This window comes from Pogona vitticeps, chromosome 4 (assembly GCF_051106095.1).
Source record: "Pogona vitticeps strain Pit_001003342236 chromosome 4, PviZW2.1, whole genome shotgun sequence".
NCBI lineage: Eukaryota > Metazoa > Chordata > Lepidosauria > Squamata > Agamidae > Pogona > Pogona vitticeps.
Genome location: NC_135786.1, coordinates 17,320,415 through 17,341,704, shown reverse-complemented (window position 1 = coordinate 17,341,704; position 21,290 = coordinate 17,320,415). Strand labels below are relative to the sequence as shown.

Sequence of the window (21,290 nt, the reverse complement as noted above, 5' to 3'; positions counted from 1 at the left end):
GGGATTCTTGTCCACAATAGTAGATATGATAATCATCTGAGCTGAATTCGCCCATTCCTGTCCATTTTAGTTCACTGATGCCCAGGATGTTGATGTTTATTCTTGCCATCTCCTGTTTGACCACCTCCAGCTTCCCAAGGTTCATAGATCTTACATTCCAGGTTCCTATGCAGTATTTTTCTTTGCAGCCTTGGACTTTCCTTTCCCTTCCAAGCACGTCCACAGCTGAGCGTCCTTTCGGCTTTGGCCCAACCACTTCATTAGCTCTGGAGCTACTTGTACTTGTCCTCCGCGCTTCCTCAGTAGCATGCTGGACGCCTTCCGACCTGAGGGTCTCATCTTCCAGCGTCATATCTTTTAGCCTTTTGTTTCTGATCATGGGGCGTTCTTGGCAAAGATACTGGAGTGGCATTGCCATTTCCTACTCCAGGTGGATTGCGTTTAGTCAGAACTCTCCACTATGTCCTGTCCGTCTTGGGTGTCCCTGCACGGCATAGCCCATAGTTTCTCTAAGTTACTCAAGCCCCTTCACCACGATAGAAGCATTTACTTATCCAAATCTTATCAACTTTGAGAAAATAGTGGCATATAATGAAATATTAAACCCAGAAGGAAATCTCAAAACCAAAGAAGAACTAGCAAGCCAAGGACTGATACTATCATGGTTACCTTTATTGCAAATACAATCAATATAATTGTCTAGAACACAAGGTTTCTACAAGGAACAGCCACAATTTGATAAAATATTACTCTCTACAGAAGATAAGCTAATTAAGAATTTCTATGGTATACTGTGTATATACTTACAATGACAATAAATTATATTATTATTATTATTATTATTATTATTATTAAAATGGGAGATGAATAAGTGAAAGAAACAATGATACATTGGGCTAAAAACTTTTGTTGTACAATTCAGCTAGAAAAGTGGCAAAAGTTATGGAGTGATAATTGTAAATTAACCTTAGCAACTGCATATAAAGAAAAGTAATAAAAAATGTTTTACAGATGGCATTTACCACCGACTAGAATAGCAAAAATGTTCCCAAATGTTTCCGATATGTCTTGAAAATGTAAAAAACATGAGGGAACATATTATCATGTATGGTGGACTTCTGAAAAAAGCAAAAAAATGGGGGGGGTTAAAATACCCTCTTGGATAAAAAATAACAAAACTGAACATAGAACTTAAACCAGAGTTGTTTTATTGGGTATTATGCCAGAGAATATTAACAAACAAGATAGCTATATTACACATGTTGATGGTGGCTAGAATAGTATGGGCTCAATATTGGAAAAATGATAAATGTCCGTTAGAAGAAATAATTGTACAAAAAATCTTAGACTGTGTAGAGATGGATAGATTGACAATGACAATTTAAGGGAAAGAGGATTCAGAGTATTATCAAAATTGGAATAAAATGTACGAGTGGCTAGAGCAAAGAAATAAGGTATAGAGACAAATGAGACATGATATGATATGAACAATTTGATGTGTATTCAGTGAACATGACGAATGACAATGTTTTTATGTATTATAAAAAATAAAAATTAAAAAAAGAAAGGTTTGGAATAATGTACGTTTTGTGTCCCAAGGCCATTTTTTCCACCTTCTGAAAATGCATCATGAAGAGAGGAGAAACAATTATCCTTTGTCAAGATGAGGCCAGGTCAGAGAGGCCCACATTAACCACTTAGCCACACTGCCCAAACTTTCCAAGTGTGGTAAGTTCCAGGAGGGCCAGATATGTTGATGGCTGAGGAAATCTTCCTACCCAGTATCCTCTCAACACCTAAGTCACTCTGATTATTCAGTGCTCCAAGTAATTCCACAAGGTTAAGTGCTTTTGGCCCTTACACCAAACTTGTAAAATTTTATAGTTTATTAACGATCTTGAAGGAAAAAAGATGAAAAAGTAAATTTCCAGTTTCAGAAGTCACACAAAAACAGTAGGAAAAAAAAACTGTGGAGCAAATAACCTTTCAAAAAGGTTTAAGGCAAGAACACGTCCAGAACAATTCCCACAGGAAAGTAAGAAAGCTGGGCATCCAGGGATAATATATAGATTTAAATGTTGCAGAATTTATACAGAGTATATGTCAGGCAATAGATGAGCACAGCAGTCTCTTTAGAAATACTAGGCTAAAACTAAGGAAGTTCCCTCTCACTTGTATACCCATCATATGACTTCCTAGACTCTCTGAAGGATACTCCAGACGTTGAATCATCATGAACCTTCTTGAAGAGAAGAATAATTTCTCAAAAATGTTTTTTTCTCCTTCTCTTCAATGAAAACCATTATTTGCTAATTAGCTCTGTACCAAGGAGTGAGCTGAGGCCTTAGAGAGTCCTTTCTCACAGTGATAAGACACAGATGTGCCTCACAGTCAATGAGCATTTTCTCCTCTCTCCCCTGACCTGCCCATCCCTGGCACGAACTAATGGGCCTGTGTTTCAGAAGGGCAACCTAAACCACAATCCCCTATTTTCCAGTTTCTTGACATACTTCTGGAAGCTTCTAAGTGGCACAATTGTCCCAACATTTTATTGCAGCCAGCCAGCTATTATAAAAAACTGGAGCCAGACGATTGTGGCCTTTGGTCAGTCTAGGGGTAAAAACTGGTCCCTACCTCTCCAAGTTTATTTATGTCTTGCACATAGGCTTCTGTTCACATTCAAGGGAAAACGAGGGAAAACTTTCACTGGAAATTCTAGCTTAACAATAGAAGGTTGGGGATGCTGGATATGGGACTTGCATGCATGCTTATATCCCCTTTGCAACCATTCTTCATGTGAATAAGCTGCACACTTCCACTGGAATACTGAAATTCCTGGTGCAGGTCCCGAATCAAGGTGAATAAGTCAACAGCCTTGCAGTTCCCTTATTTACACCTTCCTCCTACAGCTTTTATAAAGCCATTTAAACCTGATATTCTCTTTTTAAAAGAAGGCTAAAGCTGTAAGACCTATTGCAGGTTCCATTAAGGCATTCTGGACCGCAGTAGTTTTCCAGCCAATAACACAGGGTTTGCAAGGTCATTAAAAAAATTACATTCAAACAAAAATCCATTCATGTGCAAAAGACGATCACAATGACCCACAATTTATTTAATTGTCGCTGACACCCTCCAGGCAACAATGTTCAATTTCCCCAGCTTTGATTGCTGCGCTCATGATATAATCTCAGCCAAAACTCTCCCAAATTCACTGATAAATGTAGAAATCCAGCCAAACAGCTCCTCTGAGTCTTGGTCATCTGCTTCCCCAAATTTCATCTGAAAGGAAAAATAGAGAGATGGGGGGAGGGAGAGATAAAAGTATTGGACATTTAATGGCGTAGCATTCACCATAATACAGGTCTTCTAAAATGAACAATATTAGCCTGTTTCTTCTATGTAAGTCTGCCAAGTGACTGCCAGATTCTCATTGTCACAATTAAAGACCAATTAAAGACCAAAATAAGGGGAATATTCATAAGATTGCCTAACCCAAGAGCAGAATGGCATCTGTCCATGGGGCTTGTAAATCAAAATGTGGTATTGGAGGAAACACATTAAATACAAAATAGCAGAATAGCTAATGGCACAGAGGCAAGGGGAAAAGGCTAGCCTCCTGCATCTTTCCATATATTTATCAAGCCTTCCTAGGGTACATACGTTCTAAGTTATCAAAACAGCGTATACAAATACCTGATTCCTGGTAGACACGTTAAGCTAGGAGTGAAAACTCTGTGGCCAAGGGAGGCTGCATCTAGACCCCTTTGGCTGTCATTATCACGAAACAACTCCCTTCCCCATGGACAGTCAAATCTCCAGAAACCTCCAGTAGCCGAGTGGCCCATTTTAAAGCCATTCATCTCTTTCATACACCTTTTAAAAACCCTGAAAAGTGTTCTTCTTTACAAAACGAAAACTAGAATTGGTTATAAGAAGGAGAAAGTTCAACCCTCAGAGATCCAGATTGGTGGGAAATGGGCAGCCAATGGATACTTTCAAATTCCAGTTTGCACTGTAGTAATAGGTGAAACTAAGAACACAGGGTGAAGCCAAAGGGAGAGACAAATCAAAGCAAGGTGGGCTGGATATGTGTAATTCTTACATTCTGGACATCTTCCCACCTCTGGAAAGTGTCAGGTGACCTGTTCTTTTGAACAAGCAGGCTTGGGGTGCTGAAGGCCACACTGAGTGGTCATAGGAAAACATCTGGAGGCTTCTCCCAACCTCAGGTATTTAAATTTTAAATATACTCTTCTCCCTAAACAGTATTCAGAAATTAAAGCAAAATAAACTGCAGGAATTGATAGAAAACCACTTATCCCTTATCCAACCTACATGCCTGTGATTAGACTCCATGCTGTAATAGCACCTAGCATCCACCGTGTATTATAACCAAGACATGTCTGTAAGCCAACGTTAGGCACAAACCAGCCAACAATGGCCGGTCACATTTATTCTGGCAGTTGCTCACTGCATGTCATAGCAAACCTTACAGCATTCTCTAAAGCAAATATGCATGCACCAGCCACTTCTGCTGAATCAAATCTTCTGCCTAAGATTCACTTCTGCTGAACCTTAGGCATATGATTCACTTCATATGCCTAAGAGGATATCCCTCTGATAAGCTATATAAATATTTGTCCAGACCTCCTTCATGCAGGCTTCATGCAGTGTTAGCAGGCATATTGCATAAGCAGACTCTTAGTTTTAATCACTTCCTGCAGTTTAATTAAGGAGACATCTCACCATTTCCAAGGGCATCTGCTTAATGCAGCTGACACAGTCCAGAATGCAAGTTGACAGAGTGGCTTTTGCAACTGACCAGAAAAGATCCTGAGAGCAGATCAACATGATTCTAGTAAGTCAGTTTTTTTTAAGTACATCAGTAGTTATTCTGTTCTATCTGGTTCTATAAATTGCATCTGGACTGGTAATACGGGTTGATGATTTAAGAAGTATGAGCGATAGCAAACATTTGACTTCCATGCTATCTCCCTGTAGCTCTTCTTCTCCGGCATGATTTAACAAAAGTATCCACAATCCACAGGAATTAGGAGGAAGAAGGAAAGGCACCATGTTAAAATAATTTACACACAATGTGCACCACAGTAACACATTGTGTGTGTGTGTGTGTGTGTGTGTGTGTGAATTTAAAATATTAAATGACTCTACCTTTCAAAACTAGTTAGTTACAGTTACAGGTCTAAGGCCCCAAAAGTAGTTAGCCACTCTGAATTTTTAAAAAAAGTATAGAGATGTGGTGGCGCTGTGGGTTATACCGCAGAAGCTTCTGTGCTACAAGGTCAGAAGACCAGCAGTCATAAGATCAAATCCATGCGATGAAGTGAGCTCCTGTCACTTGTCCCAGCTCCTGCCAACCTAGCAGTTTGAAAGCATGCAAATGCAAGTAGATAAGTAGGTACCACCACAGTGGGAAGGTAATGGCATTCTGTGTCTAGTCGCACTGGCCACATGACCACGGAAACTGTCTACGGACAAATGCTGGCTCTACGACTTGGAAATGGGGATAAGCACTACACCCTAGAGGTGGACACGACTGGACTAAATGTCAAGGGGAACCTTTACCTTTACCTAACCATGTATTATCCATTTTCTCAACAGAGAACCAGAGAGAGAGAAACCCAGCTGAACACTACAAGCCACTAGCCTGTGGTACAGAGCAAACTCTGCTCCCATCCACTTCCTTGATACCTCAGGGCTGGCAGCAAAACATGAGACAGCTACATGAGGTGCCACACAACTGTTAAACCATATGTAGTAAAGCCATATGCATATGACTACTCAATTCTTCAAAAACCCTCTGGTTTATGAATGTGGGGTATTGTGCTCCTGTACTGACAATTCAAAAAGCCAAGAAATGGCCAAATATTGCTGCACAATATTGTGCCTGCATTGCCAGCAGGAAAAGGGATAACAAGCTTTACATGGCAAAGGGCAACCAGAAGGTTGATGACACCAATGGCAGCACTGAAACTGGTTTACAAGATATCCTCTTGGATTCACTACCATTCACAAAGCAACACCATGCAAGGGGAAATCCCAGCTTACTCCTTTTTTCATCAGTTAACCAGTTCTCAACCAAACACAAAGCAACTATTAGGACTAGAGATGGGGGTACAGTGGACTCTCGTTGAAATGACCAGATAGGTGGGGTATAAATAAAATAAATAAATAAAATAATCCATATTGGAACGGTGGCTGCAGGTCAAAAAGTCTGTAGGTTGAGGCTCCATTGACCTACAATACATTGAAAACCAATTAATCCATAACCGGCCATTTTTGTTCCATTTTGGGTTTTTTTCCGGTCTGTAGGTCGATTCTCCGGCTGCAAGTCGAACCTAAATTTTGCAGCCAGAGAAGTCTGTAACTTGAAAAGTCTGCAAGTGGAGCCGTCTGCAAGTCGAGGGTCCACTGTATTCGTATTTGTTTACAAACACAAATATCCCCATCCCAACTGCAAACGATGTGGGTTCAGCCCCCAGAACCAGCCCGTCCACTCACACTGCACTGCCACTCTTCCTGCCAATCGCAGAAGTAGCTCCTCCATCGACCTGCTTGGCTGGCCACTCAGCAGCCAAGCAGGGAAACTCATCATCTCGCCCCCCTACCTGGAGTGGCCAGCTGAGCAGGGAGATGGAGGAGTTGCTTCCAAGACTGGAGGGAACAGCAGGATGCTGGTGGCACATGGGTGGACAGGCCGGTTCCAGGGGGCCGGACCCTCATCATTTGCAGCTGGGACAGGGATATTCCTAAATGAGTACGAATAGTCCTGTCTCTAGTCAGGACTGTTTTTCAACATGTGTGAATGGTATTGAAATAACTAGTTATTTGTAACCAATAACATCCAACCTCTGGTCTGGCAAAAATAAATCACCAGAGATGTAAGCTAATGTTGCTTTGGGGGAGGGGGACGCGCAACTATTTTAAAAATTAGCCTGACTGGATTTTCAACTCTTTTTTTTTTAATTTTGTTTTTCTTTTTTTAACATGAGGGGGTGACAAAGGAAAAAGGGAGTTAGGATTTGTGAGGGACAGGGGAGACAATGACATATTAATATCCAATCTATACCTATTGCCATGTCAAAATTTTAAGTTATTCTATTTACTCTTTTCTGCCTTGTAGATAAAGTTCTCATTTCAATATATATTGTTCAGCTACTGCCTGTTGATTCAGTCCATTTGTTAAATAAGTCCCATCTTTCTGTTGCCTTTTGCAGGGGTTGATCTTTCATGACTTCTGATAAGATATCCATTTCGGCTATTTCCCGTATCTTTTCAATAAGATCTTGTTCCAGTATCGTCAAACTTTTTCCAATTTCTAGCATACATAATTCTGGCTGCCGTAATAATGTATATAACTAAGTGTTCCTTTGACTTATCTATATTATCGGGTATCATACTTAGTAAAAACAATTCTGGGATTAGTGGCACCTTACAGAGCAAAATTTGTTGTAACATAGCATGGACTCTTTTCCAGCATTTTTTCACTATTCCACATGACCACCACATATGATAATAACTTCCCACTTGTGTTTCACATTTCCAACACTTATTTGATACATCAGTATACATCTTTGACAGTTTTTCTGGGGTCATATGCTACCTATAAAACATCTTATATATATTCTCTTTAAAATTAACCAATCTTGTAAGCTTTATGTTATTTTGCCATATTTTCAGCCATTGATCAATATCAATATTGTGCCCTAAGTTTTGTGCCCACTTGATCATAGATTCTTTAACCGTTTCATCTTGCATTTTAATTTCCAACGTATTCCTCAACTATTTTAAAAATTAGCCTAACTGGATTTTCAACTCTTTATATGTTCATATGTATACTTATATAAAAACAGATATCTATGAAAGCATATCTCTAGGACTCTGTCCTTTCAAGCAGAACCAATGGTGTAACATACGTATTCATTCTTCTTAGTGAGTGTACAGCCTAAACCAATATTATGTGCCAGCACCCACTGTAGACTGGAATGGGTAGCTTGTAGCACTAAGTCCTCTTAATTCTAGCCAGCATAGAAAAGCATGAAGGATGATGGGAACTGCCGGCCACAGAGACTGGCGAAACGTCAGGAAGAACAACCTTCAGAACACGGCCAAATAACCCATAAAACCCACAACAACCATCAGTTGATGGGAACTGCCAACAACAACATCTGGAGAGCTTGACTAGCCACTCAACTAGACCACCATTCAACTGGATCAAAGAATGTTTTCAGTAAAGCCAATTTCTTATTTGTTCCAGTGTTCCTCTGTTTCACTTCTTTTTATTATTCCAACAACATGTATAATCTAAACACAAAATTCTTATGGAGTCCCAAGGCAAACAGTCACAAATCATTTGAAATCTAATTCACTTGCCAATCAACTTAACTTCATGTATTGGCGACTAATCGATAGCTCTCACACTGAGTTCCTAATTACACCTCTGGAGTGATGGAAGTCTGTAGATTTGAGCATACCCTCTAACCTGGAAAAGATTTGTTGATCATTTCACTCCGTGGGTGGGGAGGAAAAGCCATTTCCATTGCTACTAACCAAAAGTATGGAAGATAAACTCTAAGATGGAGTCAACCTTCCTCAAATCGATTGGTAATCCGGTTGTAGTTCCTTGTGCTGAGATATAAAGAAATTAAGCAAGAGAAGAGCAGAGACCTAAAAATGATCATTTACTTTCTTCTAACAAGCTGGTAACTGGCTCATTGAGTTAGGCATCCAGCTATGGAGCTAGAGGTTGGCAGTTCGATTTCCCACCATGCATCCCAGAAGAGCCAGCCTGTGTGGCCTTAGGCAAGCTGCACAATCTCAGGGTGCCTCCAAAAGAAGGGAATGGTAAACTACTTCTGAGTCTTCTCTACCTGGAAAACCCTGAAAAGGGTCGCCATGAGTCAGAATTGACTTGACAGTAAACAATTATTATTAATAATAACTGTGGGATACTCTTAGAATTACTAACATGCTTAGATATTCACTTACCTGCTATGCATGCTAAACACGGAATAACAGAATCTACAGCATGTGTTTGCTGGGCCTCTTATATAAACTCTCCATTATGAACACCCTGCCCCTAAATTAGCCTCATGTTGTTCACATACCACAGTAATTGCAGGGCATGAAATTTAATCACTTCTGAATAGCTGCACTGTGAATACTCTCCAACCATTTTTTTAGATCAGGTAGAAACTGAAAGAAATTCAACATCGAGAATGGGCACAATTTAATCAAGGCAGAACTTGTAGTGAATTCTTTTTTCTGATTAGAATGGAGTAAATATATTGCATCATTATTTTAACTTTATGATCCTTTTATGATCCTTTTGTGATGTAATTCTGATTTTTAAAGTTGCCTCAATAAATGGTGGAGGAGGAATATCACATGATTCAAGTGCTGGCTCCTGCTTTATTACTGATATTGAGGGAAGGGAAAGAGGTTGTTTTGTATCACAATCTTGAGGCCCGAAGCATTCTGGAGGCCTTTTAAAGCAACCTAAATGTCACCAGTGTTGTTACTTTTGATAAAGAGAAACTAAGATCAAAATCCTGTTGAGTTTCACTTAATGCAGAATGGAATTTTATAGTGTTGTTGTCTGTTGTGTGAGCAGCTGCACAACCAGGACACAATCAGGCACATGAGGAAAGGCTGGCAAAGTAGTTAGCAGAGTTGGCTAGAGTGCCCTTCTATGATCACACAACCCAACAGGATTCTGGCCTAAGCTGTTATTTGGTTTGGTGATTTTTTCAGAAATAAAGGTGAATACTAAGACCAGCAATCTTTGATATCCATGCCAGCTTGGGGGTTCTGCTTGTTGTAGTCCAAAAAAAGTAGCTCATTGGTTTAAGTATCTGGCTGTGGAGCCAAACATTGGAAGTTCAATTCCCCACTGTGTCTCCTTGAAAGGACTCAATGTTCCATAGGATCCCTTCCAGTCTTGCAGTTCTATGATGATGATGATGATGATGATGATGATGATGATGATGATGATGATGATGATGATGATGATGGAGGAGGAAGGGGAGGAGGAGGAGGTTCCCAAGGGGCCCTGTGATCACCTTGAGGAATTTATGCACAAAGTCTCTAGCTAGCCAGCAACTAAAATCATTGCCTTCTCACATTTTTACTCTTGGTTTAAGACAAAATATTATTCAAAGGGATCCGGAGGCCCCTGCAACCTTGGGAACAATATCTGAAGGGAAGCACAAGATTAAAGTAAGGCTGGGCCAGGAAAATGTAATTAGTGAGGTTTTACTGAAAATAACCTTTTCATAATAATGTACCAAGGTCTCTCCCAATGTCTCTTGGAGGCTTTTAAAAATAAACATGTAGCCCTGCTTCAGAATGGTAAATTAGCTCTGAGAGTTGTCATTTGTGAACCAAGAAGGCTGCACGGCAGCCAATGCTGAACTTGGGGTGTCATAGGGCAGTCAAGTTACAGGATCCAAACAAAAAGAGAAAATTAGCCATGTGACGCATGACTAAAATCAGAAATCAGAGTTTGATCATATCTTTATGGCACCACCGAAATGTCAATTAGAAGGTGAGCATCTGAGTTCTTCAAAACACTCCATCTGGCTGGTCATTTTATCCACATTGTAGCTACTGGATCTTTCTAAGCTTGCATTCCCCATTGTGGGACATAAAATAAGACCAGGATGACTTTTGAACTTCCTTCTTCTCTCTTTTATCCATACCAAGTTTATTTGTAAACACCTAGCCTGATGAGGAATTATGAAGGACTTGAAAGCTCATCTATATTATATTATATTATATTATATTATATTATATTATATTATATTATATTATATTATATTATATTATATTATATTATTGCTTTATATACTCGAGTATAAGCCTAGTTTTTCAGCACAATTTTTTTTGGCGAAAAAGCACCCCCTCGGTTTATAGTCGAGTCAGTGTCAAAATTACATGTTCTCCCCTGCAGTGCGGATATTCTCCGGACTCCCCCACTCATCTATGGGCGCCTGCAGCCTCTGTGAGTGGTCCGATGACCCGGGTTAAGTACACTGCATTTCTGCTTCCAGTACACTCCCATCCTCCTCCTCCTTCATATTCTATGTAGCCACCTTCCTCCTCCCACCTTCCTCCTCCATCCTCCATCTCCCTCCATCTTGTTATGCAGCAGTAGATCAGTAGATAAGCACAGTATCCGGTATGATCCTCCCTCCGTAGGCAGTGAAGTGTGTCTCGTAGCTCAGAAGGGCAGTATCTTCAAAAACATTTAACCTACATTATGCCCTGGCTTGAGGAGTCCTCATCTGAGGAGGACCCGGCTCCCTCAGAAGTAAGATTCCCCTCATGGTTTGCTGGACACCAGCCCATTCTTAGGGCACTAAGAAGCAGGGGTGGAGGACACCCTCCCTTCAGAAAAACAGGGTTTTAAAACAGAGTAGAAAACAGATCAGCCTCCATTTCTGAGACTGATGACTTTAAAAAAGGCAGAACAGAAGGGGCCTTGCTTACAAAATGAGTAAGGCTGCAGCAGAGAACTCCTCAAGAGTAAGCAACTCCAGACATAGAACCCCTGTTCTGCTAGCAGCCTCTGCTCAGCTTCAGCTCTGCCCGGGCAGAGATTTGCCAGTGCTTGCCTTAACAGAACTGTTTACGGGGAAGCATAGATTGCGAGAAACAACTTTCCTCTTTGGCTGCCTGAATTCTGAGTCCCTTTGGCTATTTATACTGTTTGTGCTTCCTGATAAAACTTTGGTTCTTGTGGCATTCATCCTTGCTTATTAAGAGACTCCTTCCTCAGGCTAATGATCTACCAGCAGACCGATTTCCTATTATGGGCTCAGCTTTGCTTTCCAGACTCTACGCTTTGGCTGGAAGCCTTTGCACACATCAGGACTAACACGAGAGCAACCACCTCCTATACATTGTAATATATAGCCTGTAGAATTTAAAGTATGTGGTTATGATAATGGTGCCACCATGTACTCTCACCAGATCTGGCACTCCTTGAGTGCAAAACTGAGACTTCTCTGAAGATGCAGTACTAGATTAACTGGCATTTGGGCACAGCCACACCACTGTCCCCCTGCTTCTTCTGATCCAAAAGAAACCCCTCTACATGTCTCTAATAGCATGTCTGAAGGGGGGCACAGGATCTTTCTGTTTCTCAAGGGTAGGAGCATGGGTTGTAAAAAGGTTACACCAACCGGTTAAACCATGTGCAAAGGGGCATATCCACCTTTTATTGTTAACATTACTCCAATTTTCCCCCTGTTGACAGGAAAAGATTAGTGAGAAAAGTTAACTGACAATGATAAAATTACATCAGGCCAAGGGCCCATCTAGTCCAGCTTCCTGTATCTCACAGGGGCCCCACCAGATGCCTCTGGGAGCACACGAGACAACTAGACACCTATCTCCTGATACCCCTTCCCTGCATCTGGCATTTTGAGGTAACTTCCTTTTAAGCCTGGATATTATACATCCCTTTCATGGCTTGTAACCTGCAATAGACTTTTCCTCCAGAAATCTGTCCAATCTCCTTTTAAAGGCATCTAGGCCAGATACCATCACCACATCCTGTGGCAAAGAGTCCCACTTATTGTGTACACTGATGGTGCTGTGACAACAAGAATTGTGATGACAAAGTCATCTGTCATCATCATCATAAGGCTCCAATAAGATTTGTGGATATACAAAACATTCCCACAGGACAGAAAAGGAAACTTCATATATTGACCCAATTCTTGTTACACGTCCCAGCTAGCCAACACTTTGCAGGCTGAGAAGTGCAGTAAGAATTATGATGATATACCTTCTAGGTATGAAGACTAAAAAGGAGAAGACAGTCCTTTAAACCATCTTACTACCAAGCTCTATGGGTTTTATGGTTATAAACTCCATCTATCTATTAATTTTCACAGTCAAGCACCATGACAGCCCAATAACATTTAGTCATCTTTGAAGTGAATGGAGAATATGGGAGACATGATTAATGGTGTTGTAAAGCCGCAGCTCATAGGGTTGAAACTCTGAGACTTTTTAAGCAGCAGGGACTATAATATTGGCCACCAACCTCTTTGGGTTTCTCTGTTTTCTCTGAGTTTAGCAGAAAGTCCACTCAATAACTGGGGGGGGGGGGGGGATGAAATTTCTCAGGAATAGCATATATGTTAAGGAAGTTGGAGGCTGATATCATAATCCCTGCTGTTTGAGTTGTCCCCATCATATGTGAGTCAATAGGGTATAGAGGATAGATTGTTAGTCAAGGACTCCATATCTCTGTTTGGCCACAGAAATCCACAATACCGTGTTGCAATGACAAACTACTCCTTAAACATCTCATATAACACAGAAACCCTACTTGGGTTGCTGTAAGTAAAAAGTAACAAGAAAGCACAGAACAACAAGCTTCCTTGTTCTACTGGAGAATATTTGAGGGTAGCTCGGTCTGGAATGGACAATGCAGCATCATTGCCTTTACAAAAGACCTGCTCCTTAATTGTTAATCCAACCACCTGCTTGCTTATTTGGCCTCTCCATGTGGTGTGGGGTGGTTGTAAGGACTATCACAATAAGCCGTCTGCACTTCCAGATTTACCACTGTCCCACTTTAGCCTTGAAGCCTCCTTTAAATGATAAAGTTCACTTTGGAAGATCTCACGTAATATTACCAGAAAGTTCCTGTCTGGTAGTTAAGAGGACTGCACCTCAAACATGTTCAAAGCATTGTTTCTTCTTTATGGAATAACAAGCACCTAAGCTGTGTACTTGACACTGAGGCTCTCTACCATGGCCAGCAAAAGAGGCAAACACTATTCAACGAGTCCGTCAGACTAGCCTGCCTCTAACCCACCCCCGCATAAATGTCTGAGGTTTCTCTTGAGAAACCTGAGTTGAACTAAGCTGATTTTTACCTTCTAGATAAATGGGTAGATCAAAACTAATCTTAGTTCCAGTTTTGCACTTCTCTTCAAAACTGTTTTCGGAAATTTATTTTATTTTTATTTATTTATTAGATTTTTACCCCGCCCCTCTAGACAATGTCTACTCGGGGTGGCTTACATGAACTTGGATCCTCCAAAAAGTGCATTAACAAATACATATTTATGTTAAAGTGAACAGAAAATGCACATGACACGCAGAGGTTGAATAATCTAGTGGTTTTACTTGTTTGAAATTTGAATAATCTAGTTGTTTTACATGTTTGAAACTTCCACCATTCTAGGAGTTATTGTCAAAAACATGACTTTTGAAAAACAACGCTGCACTGGAATGCATTAAAAATCCATGCAGATATTTGTTCTTGATTTTTCTCCTTGAAAGAAGCACTGAGAAAGGAATACAGAAGCAGGATGAAAGGAGCAGACATATGAGTGAACATATGTGAAACTAATATAGATTGACCCCTACCTTCCTTTCATAATGAAAGAACATGACATTTTTAAGGAAAGGAGTTCATGAATGTTGGGCCAAGGTGTGAAGAAAGCACAATGCCCTGAAATTTGCAGCAGCTGGAGAAGTATACAGACTATTTCACTGCCTTCTTTTCCACATTGTTTTGCACTAGCTGTTCATTCATCATATTTTTAATTGGAGCCATTCCTCACATGAAAAGCAGTCCACAGATAATGGTGTTGATGCAAACGGTCTCTTGGTTTAGGGAATATATTACAAGTTTCCATACAAAGAAGATTTGTCTACATGGCTTCAATAGAAAAGCATAAAACTTTCTCCTACTTTAATTAATTGCTGCCGCTAAATTTTGGAATACTTCATTATTTACTGAATACATAGGTAGTGTATGCTGATTTTAAACATGTAGAATACCATTCTAACCTTGCTTAGTAGACAGTAAATCCCACTATCTTTGAAACTATTTATTATCATAGAGTCCTTGAATTGTAGAATAATTTAGTTGGAAGCAGCCTATAAGGCCCATGAGTCCAGTTCCTTGTTCAGTGCAGGAGTCCAAATCAAAGTAGACCTGACAGAAGGTTGTCCAATTTTCTCCTACATGCCTCCAGCTTTGGAGCGTTCACCAAGTCCTGACAGCATTGGTTCTATTGTTATACAGCTCTAACAGTTAAGAATTTTTCCTGATAAATCCAAAATTTGGCTTCCTATAACCTGAGCCACTATTGTGGGCCAGGATCCCGTAGAAGGAATGGAGTAGCCCTCATAGTCAACAAAAGAGTGGGAAAAGCTGTAATGGGATACAATCTCAAAAATGATAGAATTATGTCAATACAAATCCAAAGCAGACCTTTCAGCATCACAGTAATCCAAGTTTATGCACCAACTACCATTGCTGAGGAGAGTGAAATTGAACAAGTTTATGAAGATTTACAACACCTTCTAGAGATGACACCAAAGAAAGATGTTCTTCTCATTCTAGGGGATTGGAATGCTAAAGTCGGGAGTCAAGAGATAAAAGGAACAACAGGGAAGTTTGGTCTTGGAGTTCAGAATGAAGCAGGGCAAAGGCTAATAGAGTTTTGTCAAGAGAACAAGCTGGTCATCACAAACACTCTTTTCCAACAACACAAGAGGAGATTCTATACATGGAAATCACCAGATGGGCAATATCGAAATCAGATTGATTATATTCTCTGCAGCCAAAGATGGAGAAGCTCTATACAGTCAGCAAAAACAAGACCTGGAGCTGATTATGGCTCTGATCATCAGATTCTCATAGCAAAATTCAAGCTTAAACTGAAGAGAGTAGGAAAAACCACTGGGCTGCTCAGGTATAATCTAAACCAAATCCCTTATGAATACACAGTGGAAGTAATGAACAGATTTAAGGAACTAGATTTGGTGGACAGAGTGCCTGAAGAACTGAAGAACTTTGGATAGAGGCTCATAACATTGTACAGGAGGCAGCAACAAAAACCATCCCAAAAAAAGGAAATGCAAGAAAGCAAAGTGGCTATTCAACGAGGCCTTAGAAATAGCAGAGAGGAGAAAGGAAACAAAATTCAAGGGAGATAGGGAAAGTTACAGAAAATTGAATGCAGACTTCAAAAGAATAGCAAGGAGAGACAAGAGGGCCTTCTTAAATGAACAATGCAAAGAAATAGAGGAAAATAACAGAAAAGGAAAAACCAGAGATCTGTTCAGGAAAATTGGAGATATTAGAGGAACATTTTGTGCAAAGATGGACATGATAAAGGACAAAAATGGGAGGGACCTAACAGAAGCAGAAGACATCAAGAAGAGGTGGCAAGAATACACAGAGGAATTATATCAGAAAGATTTGGATATCCCGGACAACCTGGACAATGTAGTTGCTGACCTTGAGCCAGACATCCTGGAGAGTGAAGTCAACTGGGCCTTAGAAAGCCTGGCTAACAATAAGGCCAGTGGAGGTGATGACATTCCAGTTGAACTATTTAAAATCTTAAAAGATGATGCTGTTAAGGTGCTACATTCAATATGCCAGAAAGTTTGGAAAACTCAACAGTGGCCAGAGGATTGGCAAAGATCACTCTACATCCCAATCCCAAAGAAAGGCGCTGCCTTACAGACCAGAAAAAAACCAAAATGGAACGGCCTGTTACAGGATTAATCGGTTTTCAATGCACTGTAGGTCAATGGAGACTTGACTTACAGACTTTTTGACTTCAGAACCGCCTTCCAATACGGATTAAGTTCTCAAGTCAAGACCTCATTGTACTGTACAATTGCACTCATTTACACACTAGCAAGGTTATGCTCAAAGTCCTCCAAGGTAGGCTTCAGCAGTATGTGGACCGAGAACTCCCAGAAGTACAAGCTGGATTCTGAAGAGGCAGAGGAACTAGAGACCAAATTGCTAACATGCACTGGATTATGGAGAAAGCCAGAGAGTTCCAGAAAAATATCTACTTCTGCTTCATTGACTATGCAAAAGCCTTTGACTGTGTGGACCACAGCAAACTATGGCAAGTCCTTAAAGAAATGGGAGTGCCTGATCACCTTATCTATCTCCTGAGAAACCTATATGTGGGACAGGAAGCAACACTTAGAACTGGATATGGAACAACTGATTGGTTCAAAATTGGGAAAGCAGTACGACAAGGCTATATATTTCCCCCCTGCTTATTTAACTTATATGCAGAATACATCATGCGGAAGGCTGGACTGGAGGAATCCCAAGCTGGAATTAAGATTGCTGGAAGAAATATTAACAACCTCCAATATGCAGATGATACCACTTTGATGGCAGAAAGTGAGGAGGAATTAAAGAACCTTGTAATGAAGGTGAAAGAGGAGAGTGCAAAAAACGGCCTGAAGCTCAACATCAAAAAGCTAAGATCATGGCCACTGGTCCCATCACCTCCTGGGAAATAGAAGGGGAAGATATGGAGGCAGTGACAGATTTTATTTTCTTGGGCTCCATGATCACTGCAGATGGAGACAGCAGCCACGAAATTAAAAGATGCCTGCTTCTTGGGAGGAAAGCGATGACAAACCTTGACAGCATCTTAAAAAACAGAGACATCACCTTGCCAACAAAAGACTGAATAGTCAAAACTATTGTTTTTCCTGTCGTGATGTATGGAAGTGAGAGCTGGGCCATAAAGAAAGCAGACCACCGAAGAATTGATGCCTTTGAATTGTGCTGCTGGAGGAGGCTCTTGAGAGTCCCCTGGACTGCAAGGAGAACAAACCTATCAATTCCAAAGGAAATCAACCCTGAGTGTTCACTGGAAGGACGGATTCTGAAGCTGAGGCTCCAGTACTTTGGCCATCTCATGAGAATAGAAGACTCTTTGGAAAAGACCTTGATGTTAGGAAAGTGTGACGGCAAGAGGAGAAGGGGACGACAAAGGATGAGATGGCTGGACAGTGTCTGCGAAACAACCAACATGAATTTGACACAACTACGGGAGGCAGTGGAAGATAGGAGGGCCTGGCGCGCTCTAGTCCATGGGGTCATGAAGAGTCAGACACGACTAAACGACTAAATGACGAACCTGAGCCCATTATGATGTGTCCTGTACTCTGGGATGATTGAGAACAGATCCTGCCCCTCCACTGTATGGCTGCTTTTCAAATATCTCCCCTCAGCCTTCTTTTCTCAAAGCTAAACATGCTCAGTTCTTTCAGTTTTTCATCATAGGGCTTGGTTTCCAGTCCTCTGATCATCCTTGTTGCCCTCCTCTGAATTTGTTCCAATTTGTCAGCATCCTTCTTGAAGTGTGGTGTACAGAACTGGATACAGTACTCAAGATGAGGCCTAACCAATGCCAAATAGAGGGAGACTAGTACTTCACAGGATTCGGAGACCATACTTCTGTTAATGTAGCCTAAAATAGCATTGGCCGTTTTTGCAGCCACATCATATTTTTGGCTCATATTCAGCTTGTGATCTTCAACAATTTCATGATCCTTCTTACTTGTAGTATGACTGAGCCAAGTAACCCCCATTTTGAAATTCTGTATTCCCCCCCCCCCAGGAGTAGAACCTTGCACTTATCCCAAAATGTTGATAATCTGGTAAACCCTTAAATGTTTTGGGCTACTTATGTATGAATCCACAGCTAGCATAACCAGTAGTCAATGTTTATGGGAACTGTAGTCCAAAATGCTGGTAGATACTAAGTACCTTACCCATGTATGTTTGGTCACTTCTGAACCTTAATATGTTCAAATAAATTTATTCCACAGCATTCATGATTGATATTCCAGTTTAAAGCTGTGTTATGATTAGTATTAGACATGGGGATGAATAAAAAATGGATTGCAATATTTGTCTAAAATCACTGATTCATTAAATATTCATCCCTTAATATTTATTTATTTATTTTATTTTATTTATTAAATTTATACCCCGCCCATCTAGACACAAATCTACTTCCAGAGACCCTCATGAATATGAAGGGATGAATATTTTCCCATTTTTATTCATCCCCCATACGAAGGGGGGAAAAGCTATCCTACGGCTTTTCCACTCTGCCTACCGGCCCACCAATCAGCTGATCAGCAAGCTGACAGGCAGCCACCCACCCCCTTCCTCACCCTACCTTAGCCCCAACCCCTACCCCCACCCCCACCAACACCCCCTTACCATAATCATCACCACTGCTGCCAAGGTCTCCACCAGGCCTCTGCAGCCACGACCTGTAGAAAGTGAAACTGTCTGCCCTTTGCAAAGATGGCAGCTATGGCTTCATTTAGGATTGGAAAGCTGCAGCTGCCATCTTTGCAAAGGGCAGCCTGGATTCCCTTAAGGCAGGCTAAAGGGTTTGGCAGCGGGGTGGTGGCGGTGGCAATGGGGTGAGTTTTTTTAAATAACCCCCCATGAATAGATGAATAAATTTGTTATTTGTGGTTCACGGGACAATTTTATGCTTCGCGAGTCGTCAGCTTTTGACGACTCACAAAGCGGGACAACTTGCGAAAATGCTAAATCGTCCCCATCTCTAATTAGTATTAGGTAAATGTACCTTTCTTCTGACATTTCCTTATGTTTTTTTTTTCAAAATCATGCCAGAAGTTGTTATTTCAAAGAAATCATTTCCTTTTAAAACATATGTAAAAGTAAAGTGTACCAGTATGACACGATAGGCCTTTTTCATGTCTTCACAGTTTCTGGAGAGCTGAGAAAAGTCTTTTTCATATTTTTGAATCAGGTCCTGGGGGAACAGAAAAGGAACAAATCTAGAATTACACACCACACAGGGTCTTGCGCCACCTTTAAACCTAAAAGATATATTGTGTTATCATTCACATGCTGGAGAAACCCCACTTGAACAGCTACATGCAGTACTAAGACTCAGCTGAAAGATATTTTGATAGATAGACTGAAAACAGACTAACACATCTATTTCCTTGGAAAATGGCAGTTTGGAATTAGTGAAAGATCACAGTATTAACGGACCATTCGTTGATAATAAAACATTTCTTTTTTCTATCAGTAATTCTTGCGCCTGTCAAGAGAAGCTCAAAAATATTTCCCCTTCACTGTAGTCCACATAAAGAAAAGGTGGACAAATTGAATTTCTGCCTGTGAAAGGGATGAGGTCTTACTAAAATGAGTGACAAGACTTTGATAGTGTAAAAGTAAGATCCATCTCTCACATGAGACCTGAAAGAAGGGGATAGAAACCTTTACCCTTTCACAATCCACAGCATTTCTCCAACCATTTCTGCCCAGAGCTTGGCAAAATTATTGTCTGCAACTACGACTTCCCGAGTCCCCCAGATAGCAAGACCAAATTCTGGGAAAATCTAGAAACTCTAACCAGCCACATTAGCTTTTCTACATTCTGTCCCTTATCATTGGCTGTCACGGAAGGAAGCCTTGGGTTCTACAACATGTGGACATCTCCCTTATTGTAAACTTACCTCTTGGGCCACACACATTATTATTATTATTATTATTATTATTATTATTATTATTATTATTATTATTATTATTATTATTATTATTATTATTATTATTATTATTATTATTATTATTATTATTATTATTTGTCCTGAGGGTACACATCTCAGCAGCAGAGCACATCTTTTACATTCAGATGCTCTCTGGTTCATCCTCAATATCTCCAGGTGAGTCTGTAAAATGTTGTGTCCTAAAGCCCTGGAAAACAAACAGTATGATGCTGTGGATAGTGTCAGACTATGTTTCAGAAGACCCGGGTTCAAGTCCCTGCTTGGCCACAGGAACTCACTGGAGGCTGCAGTGGTAAAACCCCTCCTTAAATATCTTACATACCTTGAAACCCCTTTTAGGGGCACCATAACTTGAATACAGCGTAGTAAAGCAACAACAAAACCCTAGTGAATCAGTGCACGTTTGTGTTGAAAATCCTGGCCTGATTCATTGTAAGTAGGTCGCTTTTTATGTTCCAGTGGAAAGCAAATAACTTCTATCCTGGATTTTTGTAAAAGTGACTTTGTTGTTATGTGCCATCAAGTTGCCCCGAACTTATGGCAACCCCGTGAATGTCTATAATGTCCTGTCTTAAAGTGCCCTACTCAGTTCTTCTAAACACTAGCCTGTGGCTTCCTTTAGGGAATCAGCCCATCGCATATTTGGTCTTCCTCTTTTCCTGATGCCCTCCAGCTTTCTCAGCATTTTTGTCTTTTCCAGAGAATCCTGCCTTCTCAGGATGTGCCCAAAGTAGGGCCGCCTTAGTTTCAACATCCTAATTTGTTCATAAGCGACCACAGCTTCATAATTCTAATTCTTAATTAGATAATAATTCTGTGGTGCACCTTTCCCACCTTCCCTATTAATTATTGTAATCCCTCTTTTCAAAATGCGAGTGAATTCTTCTAGCCAGTTAACATGTCAT

General features: G+C 40.5%; 1 protein-coding gene across 5 annotated transcripts in view; it reads right to left on the bottom strand.

Annotated features, from left to right (window-relative positions):
• Positions 1 to 1,135: 1,135 nt before the first annotated feature.
• Positions 1,136 to 21,290, bottom strand: part of LOC110081075 (disheveled-associated activator of morphogenesis 2) — a 114,276-nt gene continuing 94,121 nt past the window's right edge. For all 5 annotated transcript variants that reach the window (XM_072996830.2, XM_078392159.1, XM_072996829.2 and 2 more), the window contains 2 exons: positions 19,539 to 19,622; positions 1,136 to 3,279 (listed from right to left, as the gene is read on the bottom strand). In XM_072996830.2, the coding sequence (XP_072852931.2) occupies positions 3,175 to 3,279; positions 19,539 to 19,622 (189 nt within the window). In that variant the 3' untranslated portion in view covers positions 1,136 to 3,174. The remainder of the gene's footprint in view (positions 3,280 to 19,538; positions 19,623 to 21,290) is intronic.